This window comes from Magnolia sinica, chromosome 10 (assembly GCF_029962835.1).
Source record: "Magnolia sinica isolate HGM2019 chromosome 10, MsV1, whole genome shotgun sequence".
NCBI classification, from domain to species: Eukaryota; Viridiplantae; Streptophyta; class Magnoliopsida; order Magnoliales; family Magnoliaceae; genus Magnolia; species Magnolia sinica.
The window spans coordinates 74,731,807-74,751,431 of NC_080582.1; the positions used below are offsets into that span (position 1 = coordinate 74,731,807).

General features: G+C 38.7%; 1 protein-coding gene across 3 annotated transcripts in view; it reads left to right on the forward strand.

The window, feature by feature from the left end:
- Positions 1-6,633: 6,633 nt before the first annotated feature.
- Positions 6,634-19,625, forward strand: part of LOC131217002 (leucine aminopeptidase 1-like) — a 39,835-nt gene continuing 26,843 nt past the window's right edge. Inside the window, exons 1-8 of one of the 3 annotated variants that reach the window (XM_058211676.1) lie at positions 6,634-6,963; positions 8,979-9,399; positions 9,849-9,974; positions 11,333-11,564; positions 11,695-11,821; positions 11,985-12,080; positions 13,237-13,313; positions 14,948-15,009. In XM_058211676.1, the coding sequence (XP_058067659.1) occupies positions 6,700-6,963; positions 8,979-9,399; positions 9,849-9,974; positions 11,333-11,564; positions 11,695-11,821; positions 11,985-12,080; positions 13,237-13,313; positions 14,948-15,009 (1,405 nt within the window). In that variant the 5' untranslated portion in view covers positions 6,634-6,699. Of the gene's footprint in view, positions 6,964-8,978; positions 9,400-9,848; positions 10,044-11,332; positions 11,565-11,694; positions 11,822-11,984; positions 12,081-13,236; positions 13,314-14,947; positions 15,010-19,625 lie in introns of all 3 variants that reach the window. The other 2 variants (XM_058211672.1, XM_058211674.1) reach the window with 2 other exon arrangements.

The window sequence follows — 19,625 nt, forward strand, 5'->3', positions numbered from 1 at the left end:
GTTTTTCTTTTCCTAAATGTTATAACGGATACAGTCGTCTCTAAAAGTGATGTCGCTCTTTTGTTCGAACTGTAATGATTTGTACATTATCTTTTGAGGAGTTGGACCTTTAGTGACATTTTCCTCACCTGTATGCTCATTTGTTATTTATATTGCCATCATTTGTATCCACATTCCCATCAAAATATTGGAGCATTGAAGCTTGATCCAATGTCCAAATTCAAAACCACAGTATTATTTTATTTTGAGAATCAATACATATAAATCAAAATTAACGAGATTCAAATATAAATTAACTCTTATATTTAAAAGGAAAAATCTAAATCTTTCGGTTTCAATTTTTCACTTTAGTGTTATACCCTATGATCACATAACACTCTACATCATTGGATCTCTGGCTCCCTATAAACTTCTACAAGGAATTTAGGATGTGTGTTTTGACTCTGAATTGATGCACTGTATAATACCCCGATAATTTGTGTGGTCGTGTAGGTACACGAGTACGTATCTTAGTACACATCCCAGATTGAACCCATACCTTACGAGAATAATACATAAACTTATGCTCACGTACACACACGTAGACCTTCGTACACCATACAATGACCTTTGAAACCTAAAACACCTTTGTATACTTAGACTAATTATCTAACCAACCATTGAAATAATTACACATAGTGGAAGACATCTGACCATTCATCTTGTTATCGGATTGCCCAATCATTGTAAACCGACTTACGAGATCGTCCTATCCATTCATTTGCCCATCCATCTATAAATCTGACCATTCATCTCATCTACTAACTCACGTATATACCTACCTAACCGTCGAGATCGTGATTTAGTGACCCCTACCCCACTCTCAATTGGAAGTACATTCACACCCTTCTAGTCATCCCAAGCCGACACATTATTACACACTTGATCTACCATCAATCCGAATCATTAGAATTACTCTTCAAGCCCATTATGCTATCCAACTTAATTTTGGTCTCAATCTAGACCGTTAGAACATTCCTAGTAGACCCTTTCAGTAATTCGATTGTCCATCTCAAGATGGACCCTTATATCATTATAAACTATAAAACCATCTACCTAAATGTAGATCCAAACCACCTAATCATCAACATCTAAACCTAGATGGTGGTTCAGCAATCAAGCTAATGGCGTTAAATATCAATTCATCCCAATAAGTATTACCACATGAACGATATATACATAGCTATTTATATAGCGTATAAATGTTATTCTAGTCGTTTCATTGCCGGGCAGCCCACTTGAGTTTCAAATCTACTTCATTTTCAGACCCACGTCTTAATATGGGCCGATGGATGGCTTGGATACCTTTCAAACCACACAAGTGGGGTCTATAAGACCCTGTTGTTAGGAAAAGAAAAAAAAAAAAAAAAAAACTCAACATGAGTCTGCATGTCACTACGAGAATAGAAGAAAAAAATCAAAGTAAGATTCTTGCACAAAATGGTTAAGAATTTTGTAATCTGAACACATGGAGGTATATTTGCTATTTTTGGGATTCCAACAAGGACCTTCCACTCTAGTATCATATCAAATATTGCTATGATACCATGTCAAATAACTACTTAATTTAAAAGCTCAAACTGTTAGAGGATGGCGCATGAATGTATATCAATGGAATTTAACAGAGAGCACATTCAATATGCTGTCCATTGTCTGCAAGATCATATATATGATTAGCTGAACAGTGCAATGGAAAAAAAATACTTGATTGGTAGGCATTGGATAATGTTTTTATAACTGTGGGCCTTAAAAAAACCCATCTACAAGGTTCATATTTGATGGGACCACCTAAATAAAGGGCCTAGATGATCACATGGTGGGGCGGATGGATGGAGCAGATTGGGTCAGCCACCTTAACATTTCATCTATTAACCTCACATGCTTACTTTAAAAGTTGCTATGTTTCATTTAGTTTGTAACGCTTGCGAATCATTGGTTTTAAGTGGACCATGACGTTCGCCATATTGGAAACCATCCATACTCATGTCCACAGCCCCTACCTACATCGCACACATGATCTCCAAATCTAACCGTCCAAATGTTGGGCCCCACATGGCATAAACTTACTCATTGAATTTGGGCATAGATGTACAGGTCTGGCCTCAGTTGATACACCGGCCTTTCGATGGCAAAGATGAAATGTACAATCGCCCATGGGTTGCAGCAGATGTAGCTCAATGTGTCGCATCTTGCCATGCTAAGGTTTGATGTTTGGGGTCCCACTCCCCAGCATAGAAACACCCAAAGCACATTTGACACGCACCACACAAGCGCCCCACACGTGTGGCGATGGAACGTGTGAATGATCTAATTCCATGATCAAGTAGTGTCCACTGCCCATTCATCATCTTAACCATCGTAAATGAGAGTACGACTGGTTGTCCGTTGTCCAACTTTTCATCAGTCCATACATGTACGGTTCATGTGATTTGATGGCCCATTCGATGAATGGCCAGTCAGGATTTTGGGCCAAAGATAGATGAAATGGGGGCTGTTGGAGCTAATAAAAGTGCAGCAATCAAGCCCAGCTACAAGGCCCATTAAAAAAAGATCGGCCCAATAGCAATCACAGCTCAGATCTCTCACACGTGTGAGAACAAGAGCGTGCCACAAGGGTGCACCTACAGGCGTGAAGCTGACTGCCGTACTGAGATTAGGGCTGAACATCGGCAAGTTGGGTCCGGTTGGTGCTCAACCCTAGCCCAACCCTAGGTTCCTATACCTTAAAATTCTATTCCAACCCAAACCAACTTTGGGTTGAAAATTCTCGACCCAAGCCTAACCCAAGCGAGCTTGGTTAGGTTAGAATGGGTAGATATATGCTAATATTTTCATTATTACATTAGTATATTGTATTTTCAATATGTATTTTATTTTTATAACTATAGTTTTATTAATTATATATGTAGTTTTTTACAATAAAGAAGTTCATTATTTCTAAACAAATAAGTTAAAATATAAGATAACTAGTCCTTTAAAAGTCATATTGCATATCAAGCAGTCTATTTGGGAGAGAGAAATACAATGTATTTGTCTACAACAAGGATGATCTGCATTCAATTATAATTAATTTATAAGGAACTTATGTATTGATCGGGTTCGAGATTGGGTCGGGCAACCCGAGATTTCAACCCGAGCCCAACCCAAGTTTTATCAGGCTGGTGTTTGCCCAAGCCCAAGACCAAACACGGTACATCCTACCCAAGCCCAACCCAATGTCGAGTGAGTCATGCGACAAGCAGGTTCAACTCGCCCAACCTTCAGCCCTAACTAGGATAGTATGCCAGTGTACCAAGTAAACTCTGTGGGGCCACCATTATGTATTTGCTATCATCCATGCCATCCTTCCATTTTACAAGCTTGTTTCATCGCTTGAGTCCAAAATTGAAGCATATCCAAAGCTCTAGTGGACCACACAACAGAAACACAAACGAATAATGACATCCACTATTGAAACCTTCCATGGCATATGATAATCTTTATTTGTTATCTAATATGTTCGTAAGGTCACTCAGATTGTCATGGCTTTGACGATACACCAAAATGGGTTGATCCTTGAGTGTTAGGCTCACTTTGATGTATGTGACTTATATCCATGATCCAAATTTCAAGTGGACCACATTATAAGAAACCGTGATAATTGACTATTAAAAACTTTTTGTGTGGTCTCTTCATTTGAGTCTCTGTGACCTTATCAATAGGTTGGATGGTAAAAAACATTCCAGTGGCCTCAAGAAATGGTGGAGATTAAATCACAATTGTATATGTAGTGTCGTCCACTTAAGATTTCAATTTGCTTCATTTTTTTGTAGGGCCGTACATGAGTCGATCTAGCTCGAAAAGCTCGCTCGACTTCGCTCGAGTCAACTCGGATTGACTCAATTTGAAAGGCTGACTCGGGGCGAGTCAAACTTATTTTCTAACGCTCGAGTTAAGTTTGAGCGGAGTTAAAGCATGGTGCATTTCAACTCGACTTGACTTGACTCGAAGCTTGAGCTCAACTTGGCTTGAGTAATATATTTTAATATTATATGTTATACATATATATATATATATATATATATATATATATATATATATATATATATATATATATATATATATATATATATATAACTGTAAAAAAAAGTTAAAACTTAATATTGTTGACGTTTAATTTGATAGTATCTAAATGTTTATGTGACACTCTTTTTTTTCTTAATAATGTAGTATATGAAACATTTTGGACTTAATATTGTTAACATTTAATTTATGTTTTTTAGTAAAAAATATAATAAATTGACATATAAACAAATTCCACTCAACTCAAGGTAAACTCGAATCAACTCGAACCACTAACTCGACTCAATCTCAAAAGCTTTGGCAAACAAGCCAACCTTCAATGTTGGGTTCGAGAGCAAGATTGAGTTCAAACTTGAGTATAGCATGGATGAGACGAGTCAAGCTTGGCCTACCTCAAGTCAACTTGGCTCAATGTGCAACCCTATTTATTTGGGACCATGACCTAGAATGAATGGTTGGACAGTATAGATTCAAGGAACATACAACAAAGCTGGGCCATAGTTAAACCTCTACGAAAACCATGCCCCACACATACATGCACGAAGGAACAACGCAAATATCAGCTTTAACCTTTGCTTCTTTTAACTTCCTAATAAGTTTTCACATGTAGACATACACTGTTTCATGTAGTGTGGTACACTTACCTTTGGATATGCTGGTAAAATAGATGGACGGAGTGAATAAGAAACATACATCACGGTGGGCCCCACAGACGCAATACACTGCACTAAGGGTCAGTTTGGGCGGTGGGATTAGAAGGGATCGGGTAGGATGGGATTTTAAAAACATAATTATTATCAGGGGGTTGTCCCATGTTGCCATGGGATAAAATTAATGCCATGCTTTGTTGATAATATGGTGGTACATTGAATGGATATACCCACCATCATTTAAAATTATTGAGAATAACACACATGTGTTATATCTAAACCGTTCATTTGTTTTGTAACTTCATTTTATGGCATGGGCCTAAAAATGAGGTAGATCCAAAACTTATGTAGTCCTAAAAAAGTTTTCAAAGGGATTGAATGCCTAAAAATGAGGTAGATCCAAAACTGACGTAGCCCCAGAGAAGTTTTCAACAGTAAGTATTCAGTCACTGTTGCATTTTATGGTAGGGTCCACTTGAGCTTTAAATTTACCTAATTTTTTGGCCCATGCTTTAAAATAATCTCGATAAATGGGTGGACGGTGTGGATATAGCCCACACATCATGGTGAGACCTACCCAACTTCTCGAACATCGAGTGAAATTGGCACAAGACCCAATGCAATTCCATTTAGGGCCTATTTGGGAGCGTGGATTTGGAACCCCCTGGATTCGCAACCGCCAGGATTGGAAACCCCCTGGATTGGCAATCCTCTCTGTGTGTTTGGCACCCTGGAGTGTGAATCAACTTTAATTCAAAAATACCTATATATGGTATATTTACAGGGGTTTGAATTTAATTACTAAATCAACTTTAATATCCCCAATTAGTGAGATATATAATTTTTGACACTATGGTTGTGATAAGCCCGCTAAAATATATGTTTTGCCTAAAAATGATGAAATTCCAAGTCTCAAATGGACCGCAAGCACAACATCATGTCTGAGTGACTAACCAATGATTTTTAATCGTTGATTAGTATAGACAATGTTTGGACGGTGCTGGACAATATTTGGACGGTGCTGATCTATATAAATAATGTTTGGACGGTGCTGATCATTGTTAGTGGGCCATGTGCCTAGTAGAATGATAGTGTACAGTGACATAGATTTATCCCTGCAACTATTGAAATGATTTTAGGTGTAATCCAAGCTCCCACCTTGGATTACAAACCCCCTCAAAGAGGGGATTCGGAACCCCCTGGATTGGCAATCCCCAGTTGCTTTATGCTGCCAAACGACCAAGGGAATTTGAAACCCCCTCTAATCCCCTCCAATCCAAGGTGCCATACGACCCCTTAATGTACCATTTAATGTAATTCCGAGCTTTACCATTCTGGTTTGGAGTGGAATCGGCACGGGACTAGATGAATCCCATCCCACCGAATCCCATCTAATCCCACCGCCCAAACTGTCTCTAAAGGCGTACTAAAATTAAAAAAAAACAAAAAGTGACAGCGACGTCTTCATCACAAAAGCCAGGATTTCTTTCGCGTGTCTAGCGTCTTGCCTTTATTCTCTCACAGCCGAAAGCGACATACGAATGTCTTGAAGAGATGATTCGCGGCACACATGCCTCTATTTTACACAAATACAAGATCCGATCCATTCATTAAGTGGACCCAGATGTGATAACTACAAAATTAAAAGATCACATCAATCAAATTGTTGAGTGGGGCACCTCTCGCATAATTAAAAATGTATGAGTAAAAATCACCAACTGTTCGAATATACCAGCTGGGACTCTGGAAAACGGCAGCATCACACACAACCCCACTTATAAATGGACACGACCTTCCACACGTATTCTAAGTAGTCCCGTGTGCCGCGATTCACCTCTTCAATTGCTCATAAGGCGAGTAGCTTTTGTATTTCTAAGAGCAGCACACCTAAATAGGCATGCGCGTAACGCGGCGTATTGCGATTGGCAGTTGAAAACAGACTCTGGAAATGATGACGTCAGCGTCGACACTGATTCCTGGCCGTTCATCAATCAGGACTGGAAATAAAGGCCCATCTTGGTGTCAGGCAAAAACCGGAGTAGTCTCTGCTCACCCGACTCCGATACTCGTTAAACTACGCCCTGCTTCCCCTATCTTGCGCCTCTCCCCCGACATCCCTCTCTACTCTGCTCGTAGGGTGCGCATGGCGCAAACCTTCACCACCCGAGCCACTCTCGGCCTCACCAAGCCTACTCCCAGCGTCATTCCTCATGTCACTCTCTCTCTCTCTAATATATGTCTACCATCTGTTCGATAAAATGGCTGAGATTTTTATTTATTTATTTATTTATTTATTTTTTTGATGGGTTCTTTCTGTTGGGGGAGTTGCGTACTACGTTTGCTCTTCGGGGAGTGATATTTACACTCCATGTTTTTGACGTATACACCAGTTTCCTTTCTTGTTTTCTCATATTTCCATGGAACAGAAAGAAGTCGAAGTAAAGAGTATGAAATGACACCATTTGGGGGGTTGCAGATATCGTATCAATTTTTTTTCCTACGGGATGTGTGATGGTTTTGTGGATTTTTATCTGGACTTGGTTTTGTTGGCAATCAGTTTGATAGAATTTCTTAATGTTGTATGTACATATCAACTGTCTTCTGCATAGCCTCAGGGGGTCGTTTGGATGATGGTAAATGGGGCAAGTGGTAAATGATTTACTGGTAAATCACTTAAAGGTTGTAAATGATTTACAGCCTGTCTGTTTGGCTTTAAGTTGTAAATAGTAAATCATTTACAGTGTTTGGATAGCCTGTAAATTGTAAATGAAATCTGCTTTACAGGCTTTCATTCAAAAAAAAAATAGAGCGGTTGTCATCTCCTCATTTACTAGTAAATGAAAACTCAACTTTTTGCAGGTAAATGAAAAGAGGGCTTTGCTGATAAATCATTTACAAGTAGTAAATGATTTACTAGCAAATTAGAGTATCCAAACACAAGTTGTAAATGGTTTGCTAGTAAATCATTTACTACTTGCCCCATTTACCACCATCCAGATTACCTCTTAGTGTTGTATTCCATTCTTAAACCTGAGTTGCATTGTGGCGGGTCAGATCAGTTGAACCTATCCCACTTGAAATTAAATGGGTGAGTCAGGTTTGGTTGGGTTGGGTCAGAGGGTAATGGGTTGTGGGTCAGGTTTGGGCTGAACCCGACCCATTGCCAACCGTAGATGTATGTGTTTCGTTGATAGATGCAGGCTTTTAACTATCTTTTGAATGTTCGTTTCACATTGATTACAGGCTTCTTTGTTCAAGCTTTTCATTTTTGAGTTATGCATGATTTCATGTGTACTTTGCATGGTGCTATTCCATATCTCCTCCTTAAAATATCCTTTCAATGTATGTATCTGTATGTATTCATTGTGGACTTCAGGGATCATTTGAGCTTTTAAGAAGCACCATGTTTGTTTTTAATTTTACTCTTCCAAAAAAGTTTTTTTTTTTTTTTTTTTAATATTATTTTTTTTAAAATTTTTTTTAAAGTGCTTGAATTGAGGTTCTCTTGGGTTCATTCATATGGCTTTTGTTTTTTGTTTTTTTCAACGAAACTTCAGAATAATTTGGGCTTTCAAGACTGCATGTGGTTCGGTTGACCTGGCACTCCTTCACAATTATTTTTATTTTCTGTTTGGATCCATTTTTTAGTTCCTTTTCTCCATTCTTACTGGATGTAAGTGTTTTCATATGCATATACATTTGTGTTTTTTGATATTGTTGGGATGATTGTTCTTTCTTAAGTTGTTCTTTGGTATGGCATTCCCACATGCTTGATGATTGAAGCATTTCAGATACTTCTTGAGTGAATTTTTATAATCTTTTAAAAATTATTATTTGATATATTTATTTAGATTCTTAAATTTTTATGGCTTTTTTTTTTTTCTTCGAAAAGTAACACTACCAGGGATTGAACCCTAGATCACTCACACACACTACATTGTCACCCCCAAGCTCTTCTAACGAGCGGGAGACCTTAATTTTTATGGCATTCCATATGTTTCTTGAGAAATTCTTGTTATTGAGACTAACTATGGTGGGTGCTGAGTCTACTACATTTGAGAGACCAATATCTCTACATCCATGAATATTGTGTTTCCCTTATGCTTAGATTTTCATGATTTTAACCATCCACATGTTGATTTCACTTGGGAGAATAAAGGGCAAAAAAAAAAAAAAGAATAAAAATAAAATGATTGTTTTGTTCTTTTGATAATCTTTTGCCCACAGATTGCTTTTTCTGCGAAAGAGATCGAGTTTTCAGAATGGAACGGAGAGTTACTTGCAGTTGCTGTGTTGGAGAAAGACATGTCTAAAGACGAGAGTTCCAAGTTTAAGAATGCAATTCTGAGAAGGCTAGATATGTTGCTTGGTGGTCTGTTGGGTGACGCATCAGCAGAGGAGGATTTTGCTGGAAAAACTGGGCAGCTAACACTTATCAGGCTTCGCGAATCAGGTTTCAGAAGGATTGGCTTGTTTGGACTCGGGCAGTCCACACTTTCTCCTGCACCGACCACCTATCAAGGCCTTGGTGATGCCATTGCAGCAGCAGCTAAAGCTGTTCAAGCGAGTAATGTTGCTGTTGTTCTTGCTTCATCTGAGGGGTTTTCTGAAGATTCCAAGCTCAACACTGCTTCTGCAATAGCATCAGGTATATATTCAATCGTTCCGATCTTTTGCAGGAATGAGAATGAACATTGCATTAGTCTCTCACGTTTTCTTTTAAGAAATATCCAGTGTTTGACTTGTGCACCAAATCATCAGTTTGCGAGTCATTGAATGTTGATGATACGTGTAGCATTTTCCCAACTGCTCTTGTTCTTTTGCTAGGTGATGGAAAGTGTTGGGCCTCGGTCTTGTTGACATCTGATCAACATTGGGCAGTGATATGACTTGTACTCTGATGTTTCTGTGTGCAAATCAGACACTGGGTCATGGGTGAATTTTATTTTAGTCGATTAAACTTCATTGAATACCAATTGTCTCCTTCCACTGAAAAAAAAAAAAAACTCATTGAATAACAAATCTTCCCATTGTGTGCCAATTCATTATATGCCTAACTTTGGTTTTGATATTCTCCTGATGGTTGGACTACTCCAGGAATCTTGCTCGGTGTTTACGAAGATGAGAGGTTTAAGACAGAATCCAAAAAGCTGTTGCTTAAGTCGGTGGATATTCTTGGTCTTGCAGTTGGAGCTGGAATAGACAGCAAGCTCAAGTATGCGGGTGATGTTTGCTCTGGGGTGATTTTTGGAAGAGAGCTTGTAAATTCACCACCAAATGTACTCACCCCTGGTCCGTACTAGTTACCCATCCAATAAGGATTTCCTTTCTTATATACAAGAATGTAACTGCACGATGTGCAGTGCACATTCAATTGTTTGTTTGGGTGGAAGGTGGGTTGGTTGCTTGGGCCCTGCATGATGTTTGTGTGAAATCCACTCCGTCCATCACATGAACCATATCATATCCACAGAACCTAACAAAATCAACTCTGTGAAAAACTTTGGTGGGCCCACACACAAACCTCTAGTCTTAGTCCTCTCTTGATTATTGCATGTGGTGTAGCCCATCGGAATTTTGACCAATCATATTTTTAAATCCATGGCATAATAGCGTAGGGCTCACCTGATGGAGGGATGGATGTGACACACACAACATAGTGAGCCCCACTAATCTCCTGTGTTATATGGTGCGAATGAGAAAGTTTCCTCAGGATTACCATCGGTTACCACTTACGAAGACATCACTCCTCATCTCATTGAGTCAAAAGAAAGAAGAAAAGGGAATAAAACCCCCCAAAAAACCATTAAAAAAATGGAGAGATGCTTAGGAGAGGGCTACCACGTAGGCAGCCCTACGTAGGAACAGGGATTCATTTAGTATATGTACAAAGCCCTGGATTTTGCTGGTTAGTGAAATGCTCTCCTCCGAGCAGTACTGCACAAAGGCAAAGGCATTCGCGTGGTTTGCTTGGGATGGGCCACACAGATATGTGTTTCTTACATCTGATCCAACCACAAGTGCGCCACCCAATGTGAGGCCTGTGCCCAAAATCAACCCCATCTATGATTCAGGTGGGCCACACGACAGGAAGCAGTTGGCAAGGGGACGTCCACTCTTGAATATTTCATGGGGCCCATCATATTGCGTATTTGACATCTACTTTGACCATCAGATGCATCCCACCACTTTCGGCCAAGGGCAAAAAAATCAGCCCCATCCATGATTCGGTGAACCATACCAAGGGTTACGGTTGGAAGTTGGATGTTCCCCTGTTCATTGTTTCCCTATGGTGTAGCCCACTTAAATCACAGATTAGACTGATTTTTGGGCCCTAGGCCTAACTTTATGCGACAGATCTGATGGTTGGCTCAGCTGTGAGAAATGCATCATGGTGGGGCACACCCCAAGAAGACCTCTTGAATTTCTGTGTGCAGTACTGCTTGCAGTTGATCAGTTCTTGTTGGTTTTGCTATATTATATATTTGTTTGGTGATGCTTTTCTTTATAATTCTGTCCTAGGAATGAGGATGACTGTGGGTTCTGCTGACGACTTAAATTTTATTACTCTCATCTTTCAGTTGTACTGGCAGACGAGGCTTCAAAAATTGCCTCCATGTATTGTGATGTTCTTACAGCAACAATATTGGACGAGGATCAATGCAAAGAATATAAAATGGGTTCGTATTTGGGCGTTGCAGCTGCATCTGCATCTGCAAACCCCCCTCGTTTCATCCACATCCATTATAAACCTCCAAATGGGCAGGTGAAAGCCAAATTGGCGATAGTAGGGAAAGGACTGACCTTTGATAGGTAGTCATTCTTTTGCTGGATGGTCTTCTTTTCTTTTTTTTTCCCGTTGGGTTACTTTGCAATATATAAAATGTGAGGGTTCTTAATTTTATAAGCATTATTGATTGTTCTTTGTCTTCTACGTTGTCAGTGGTGGCTACAACCTTAAGACAGGGCCAGGCTGTTCTATTGAGCTCATGAAATTTGATATGGGAGGTTCTGCAGCAGCTCTGGGTGCAGCAAAATCCATAGGGCAAATTAAACCGCCAGGAGTAGAGGCAAGTTGGAAAAAATTCACGAGTGTCGATGCAATTTCTAGAAGTTGAAAGTGGCGTGGCATGCTACTAAGTCATCATCGTCTTCATCTATGCCTTATCCCATCTAATTGGTCCATTGACATGACATGCTATTAAATATGGGTAACAAAATTGTATTTTCCAGGTTCATTTCATTGTTGCTGCTTGTGAGAACATGATTAGCGGTACTGGCATGAGACCTGGGGATATAGTCACAGCTTCAAATGGAAAAACAATTGAGGTAATTCTTCTTGTTGTTTGTTGGGAGGAGTATTCAGTTTTTGTTTGTCTGTAATGTTTGTTGTGTTCATCTCATTTCAAAACTATTCATCATCCATCAAAAAATGATTGCTCCAGATTCACGCATATTGTGACCAACTTATTGTTAGAAAAGTGGTTTCATGTGTTCTTTATTATCTTTTCTATGAGATCATTTCCATTATATGTAATGTTCTACTTGCTTCTTCTTCTTTTAGTTTTCTGTATATACATATACGGTCGATCAAGGTTTTTAACATTGTGGGGTTGAGTGGGTCTGTCCTACAAGGCAAGGTGTAGGCCTTATGTGTTCCGGGTTGTTAACATCAAGAGATAAATCCAAAAATATTTACAAAAAAGAAAAATGTAAGAAGTAGAAAACTTTGAAATGAGTAAAAAATCATTAAAAAATATATTGTAGACACTGAGTATGGTATGAGGCTAGTTTTTAGAGCCAAGTGCCTCCTGCCTCAAGGCTTATGCCTTAAGGGAAGGTGGAAGAAAAAATATTCAAGGGAAGGCGGATGAAGAACGACTCAAGGCTGTTCCTGAGGCTGAAGCCTCATATAGCAGATGGATTGATCCTCTTAGAAATTGACAAAAAAAAAAAATTATAGTGGCCAGTTGTATTCTATCTCAGTAATGCTGAATCAATGAACCATTTGTTTGTGCACTATCCCTTGGTATTGGAATTGTGGTTGTGGTGTCTTAATCAATTTGTTACGGTCTGGCGCATGGAAAGATTGCTAGGATAGCTTTTTTGCATGGAATCTAGTGGGTCTAAGGGCAAGAAGGTGAGGATTCTGTGGAAGCTGTATTTGTTGGTAGTATGGTCCACTGGAAGGAACACAGCAGGACCTTCCAAAATAAGTCAACTTCCCTGAGGCAGGTCATTGAGAGGGTTAAGGGGAGACTGATAGCTTGCGCTAGTGTTTTGGAGACCTTTGAGGGTTTTAAGAGTTAGGGTTTATGTGGGGAATGGGACGCTATCTAATTCATATCTTTGTATGGTCTGATCTGATTCTTGTCCTTCCTAGCCTTTTTTCCCCATTTTTATTTTTTATTTTTTGAATCTTGGAAAAAAAAATCCACAAGTTGTCTCCTAAAGTATGGGTATTTACTTTAATTCTTTGTTGCAGGTCAATAACACTGATGCAGAAGGTAGACTAACGCTTGCAGATGCTTTAGTTTATGCTTGTAAACAAGGTGCTGAGAAGGTATTGTCACCTCCAAAAACACAACTCTATTTTGTTGGCTGGTTCTGTTTAGGGCTGTCAACAGGCTGAGCCTGGGTTGGTGTTGGCCCGGATTTTGAACTGTTTCAGGCCGGGCTGTTGGACCGACCCTATTCAAAATTCTGATTTTGCAGGCCCGAGCCCGGCCCATTGACACCCTAGTTCTGTTTATCTTTTAGAATTAATTGTCATCAGCTATCTTAATAAAGTATTCTGATATGTATAAAAAATTGCAATTCATGGTGGGAATACCTAAAATAAATAGAAGTTAGGCTTGTCATGGGAAAAAAAGAAGAAGAAGATAAATAGAAGTGAAATGTGTCTCATGCAGCATTTTACTGAAATGTGTCATGGGAGCTCAATATTGAAGTCATCCACTTCTCAATTGTCCAGAGGATGATCAGACAAGGAGGCATTCTTTTGTACCGAAAATAAGGAAAAGTAAGAACAGATCAAAAGGAAATTAAAGAAATTTCAGTTTATTTTGAAGCGATTTCAATGTGAAAAACCCTTTACCAATCAATTACTCTTGATGATGTGCGGTCTGTGTTGATAGGGGTAAAAGCAGTCATGCAATAACCATTTCAAAGAATTGCAGACTACATAAATATCATTCTATGGCCATAGATTTGTCTAAATCGACAAGGAAATGATATGAAGAACAGCTAATTGTCCTAAAAAGTGATGGAATTTACAAAGTCCTGATCAAAACCCTGTGAGTAAACAGGAAACAAATTGGAACAATTCCCAATCACAGTTCCTCACTATGCTTTTCCAATAATCATTTACATTGTACGTATTGTGTAAGTATGATGGGTATATCCTGGAGGTTTCACTTGATTTTTGTAGGTTGTTTATGAACCTTTGTTTTAGCTTGATATGTTGATCAATCTTGACATGGATCTAAAGTTTAATCTCAGAAGCCATGTTGGTAGTCTAAGTATGTAGATCACAACCTTGAAGTTGGATGGGATGAGTTATCTTTTGTGGTCTCACTCTCCGCAGATGTCTATTGGCATTTGGTGGTAGAAAGAAGTTAGGATATATTAATTGCAATGTTAAGGAGAGCCTTCTATGGAAAAAGATGGTTATACAATTTGCATGTCTGAGAACTAAATTGTCATGTCATGGCTTCTTCACTCAGTGAAGCCTCGAATCAACGGTGGGCTTAAGTTCCTTCGTACAACTAAAGAAGTGTGTATTATAGATTGCTCAAAATTACTCTCAGCATAGGAATATTGCCTGTCAAGACACTGGAAACCATCTCTTTGGGATAAATTCCTAGTAAAGTGCTAGACAACTGTGTGTGATAAGTTGGAGGAGTTATATACTGCAACACTTTGTATTGTCTGAAGAGGGAAGGATGAGGTTTGAATTGTGAGCCGAACTAAATGCTGAGTATGAGTTGATTCGTGTTCAGATCTTAGGGAGATATTTCTTCTACCCTTGGGTGATGTATTATGTATATGCTGTTTTGCACGATGAGGCTCCACATGCAATTATGCATCCTTACCGTGGATGATCATGATGTGCATTCTAGATCAAAAAATTCCAATAGATCTTAAGCATGCCTTTTTGTTTTGATTCTCTATGACCTTTCGTAACATTGCATGCGGGTAGTTGATCTGGCAACACTAACTGGTGCATGTGTAGTTGCCCTTGGGCCCACTATTGCAGGTATGTATATCTTAGGATCATGGATTTCTTCTACATCTTCAGGATTGTTGTTATCCTTCCAGGTTTGCAGTACATAATGCACTTTGTTGCTGCCTGAAATGTTTTTCTAATTTTTCTCTGCGGAAGTTTCTACAATAAAATAATGAGAAAAAAGGAAATCATCTTTTTGATGGACCTTTTCCAAGTAATCCTTCACGGTTTGTCATGATTGAAAATCCATGGTTGTGGTGATTCTATGACCTTAAAGCCAGCGGCAGTCAGATTTTTATTCTTCCTGATTTTACTGTCTTAAAATTTTCCTGTTCCTCCCCCTTTTTTTTTTTTTTTCATTTCCACGGTATTTTAAACTAGTCCTTTTGTCAGTTCTTATTATTCAATTGGGCTGATTTTCAATAAATGGAAATTGTTTGCTTCTACATTGGATGAAGTGTATTCAACTTTTCAGGCTCACCCATTTCCAGTTCCACATGTTTGTACCATGGTGTTCAGCCTCTCAACAACAAACCCGAATAGACAATGCATAATGCTGTCAACGGACCAGGCCAAGGTCTGTCCAAGCCCGACTTGCAAAGTAAAACTTAGGCCATGATTATGCACACCTTGAGCTTGAGTCCAGCCTCCCATTTTTGTGCAAGGTCTGGTTTGTTCACTAAGTCTGCCTAGTGTTGTTTTATGCAATCTTGGACCGCATATGCGGTTTTTGGACCATTGGAGCTTATGCGATCACATAACCTCCCAACGGTCAGATTTCTAACTGTTGAGGCCCTTTTTCATTCCATTTCTCTCCCTTTTTAACCTTAGGTTTTCTTTACTCTAATGCTCTTACTCTCTCACTCTAATATACAATCTCTCATTTTGTCTCTTGAGCTGTCTCATAAACTCTTAATCTCATTCAAGAATCAATTCAAGACTCCTTTCTCTCTTTCAAGTTTCAAGAATTAAGAGTTCAAGACTCTCCGTCTCTCTCTCATTTTTTTTCCTTAACTCTCTTAGTCTCTCCTTATTCTCTTACTCTCGTACTCTTTTATCTTCTCTCATAATCTGTTCTCTCGTAAGTACTTGTTACTTTGTATATGTATCATTTGAGTACTTATTACTTTTTTACCTTATTTGTTGTAGTCTAATAGATGTAATGTAATAAATAAAACAAAATATGAAAATTTAATGAAATGGGTAAAAAACTATTCCAAATAGTAATTTTACACATTTTTTTCATAAATTTTTGTTTTTTATTTTCTTTTATTTTTTGATATTTTGATATTTTCCAACAAGAGGAAGAAGAAGAAGTTTAGGGGTGTGTGTGCCCACATATGTGATTATGTGATCGCATATGTGCACAGCCACCCCAGATCACCTAGGATGGCTTATGCAGGTTTTCCCTATCATGCATGATATATCACTAAAATACCCTTGAAAATTTAAATCCTAAATGGGTCGGGTGGGATTTGGCTCGGGCTGGGCTAGTGAATTCTTAAACCTAGTCCATCCTAGTTATCAAACAGGCTTAAATTTTAGGCCTGACCCAGTCATTGGACCTAGTATTCCACCCAAAACCCAGACTGAAGCTTAGCATAAAGTGGGCCAGGACCAAAACCCCGATGGGCCAAGCCTGCCCATGGACAGCCCCAATTATGCATAAGAGCAAATTAGGCCCACAATCTACAGAAAATGATCACTAGACCAAAATTTGCTAAGATGATCAATGGAGTCTTATCTTATTAACTTGAATGTCTTGTCACTTTGACCACATTAATCAGGCCTATTATTTCTTTCAAGGTAATTGTGCTTTTAGTTTTTTGGCTGAGTTAGTTCTGTCAATTGCATCTGACTAAGTCTAGCTATATACATGTAGGCATGTGATCTCCTAGTTTTTGTACCATTTCCATCTCAAAATCATGGTGAAAACTGGCACGAGGCTTGTTGTATCTGAATTGATTCCAATTTATGAACTATGGTCCACATGAATTCTTCATACCTTACCAGTTATCACGGTGCAAATTTTGTATGTCAAACCTGAGTACCCCACCTATGATAGGATGGAAAGTTGGATAGGAGGGGTCCACCATGGGTTGCACATGATCCCAATATTGTCCTGATTAGATGATCACAAACATTCAAATGAGTGCCTGGGAAATGGACGGGAAGGCTAGTTTCACTCTTACCATCCATGTCATATGCCTTAATTCTATGGTTAGGGTTATCCAATAATGGCCATGTTTTTAGTTCATATTAGTGTGGTTTCCTTCCATCAAAACCTTTGTTGATCGTAAGCGGGGCCCACGTGAGCCTTGGACAGGAATTCTCACCACAAGAAGGTATGGCCCGTGTGGTAAATCCATCCAAGACAAAGAGCTTCAAATTTGTAAAGGAAAAACGTGTGGTGTTTTCATGTGATATGTAACTGCAATGTTCTTCAGTATTGTTACATGTATTGCTAATTGCCGATACCCACGAAAATATCCTTGACTAAGGGAAACAAGGGGAAATGGTGGAATTCTTCAGTGAAACTTCAGGAGATGGTAAAATACACATATTTGCATATTTAGGAATCAAATGATTGCAAAAAAGACATTTACATGATAAGTTTCCATTTAATGGGGGCTTAAAAGCAGTTGTTGTCGTTCAACCATCCATCCATGCATATATACATGTCTAATCATCCAACCATCCATGCATGCATGCATACATATATACATGTCTAACCATCCAACCAACCATCTATCTGATCCAACCATCCAACCATCCATGCATACGTCCATGCATACATACATGTTTAACCTGTTGTATTTGTGTTTTAAGATAGAAGTTTTTAAATATTTTCTTTTCCCTCCAAAATTTGAAAATTAAGTTGCTTTTGTGTTGTGGGTAGATTTGTCCAAGAAAAATTTCCGGCTTATTAGAAGGGCTTTTTACCTTGGGGCTTGAGCCCCTTTTAGGGGGCATGTGAATTTGGTCCTGTCGGGGGGCTATGCCATTAACTATAATCTATACCATAGACCACACATGTGCACGTGCCAAGCTGAGCCGAGTCCGAGTGCGTATGCACCGCGACACGACGGGATGGGCTGTGGCTGGGGCCACGAGTGCGGGTGTACTCTCATATGTGTGTGTGTGTGCGTGCGCGCCTGCATGTGCGTGCGTGTTTCTTGTGGGACTTTATTTTTGTGCGAGGTGAGTGCACCGTTGGGACTGAGGATGCTTGCTCTGGAAACTTGTTGCACTTGGGATGTTGTCCAATGAGAGTAGATTCGATTTCAACCCAAGTAACTCGCGTCACCTCGACTCAACTCTATAAGTTGCCTATGTCATTTTCTTTATTTTCTTTTTGGTTTTCCGTTTCATAGTCTATTTGATTTCAACCATATAATCCAACATAACTATCCATCCATGCATATATACATGTCTACCATCCAACCATCCATTCATGCACACATGCATGCATGTCTAACCATCCAACCATGCATGCATGCATGCATACATACATGATCCATCCAACCATGCATGCATACATACATTATTCATCCATCCATGCATGCACACACACACATACACACATGCATTTCATTATATACAACCATCCATTAAAAAAATGAAATGGAATTTTTTTAAATATACAGATTTTTTAATAGTTTTTTTTTTTTTTTAGAAAATATGATTTTTCACCAATAAATGCAACCCGTTGATCATAAAATGGACCATACATGAATGACTCAAGTACTATTTGAAGGGGTTGGGTTTATATGAGTTCAGGTTTTGGCTGGGGAGTGGGTACAGGTTGAAGGGTAGGCTTAGGGGATGACGGTGAGGTTCCTTGCGCAGGTGACTCTTAGGGTCGTAGTGGCACTTGCATGGTTTCCTTGTCCATTGAAATTCTTAAAACTTTTCTATAAAAACTTCATTCTTAGAGTCATTGATGAGAGAAACGAATTCATAAATAAGAAAACGTCAAAAGAAAATAGGAATTTTTTAAAAAAGATTGAAATTAATTATTCTAATTAAACATATATTTTTTTTTGAAAATAAAATAATAAATTTTTTTTTTCAAAAAAATCAAGAGCTCAACATCAATCAATAGATCAACCCCACATCATTATATTAAAAATTGGGGCCCCAATTACATATTTTTGGCAAGAAAATGGAGAAAAAATCGGATTTACCCTAATTTCCCAAAATTTCCCCATTTTGATCCTAAAATCTCTTGATTTTTCAGCCAAATCCATGCAAAATAAACCCCCTTTTTTTTTTTTTTTACAACATTCATACCTTGGAAAGTTTCAGCCCTAGGCTCTTTCAATCTAAGATTTGTAAGGTGTTTACACACCTCTCCCACAGAATCCCCCCATGTATTGACACTATCAGCAATGTTATTGTTGATGTAGGGAACCTTTATAAAGGAAAGGTGGTAATATCAAAATGTGTGTCAATATCAGCGATACCCAGACATAATGAACTTCATCGATGTTTTGGTATTGTCAACTCGGTGATAACCGATATTATTGATAATATCATCGATAATCTGAACTAAGACCAAGTTGTGCTCACGAAGCTCTCCATATCCATTCATGTGGCACGCATGCAGGGGATCCGGGCTTCTAGTCTATTGGGCTCAATTGTGG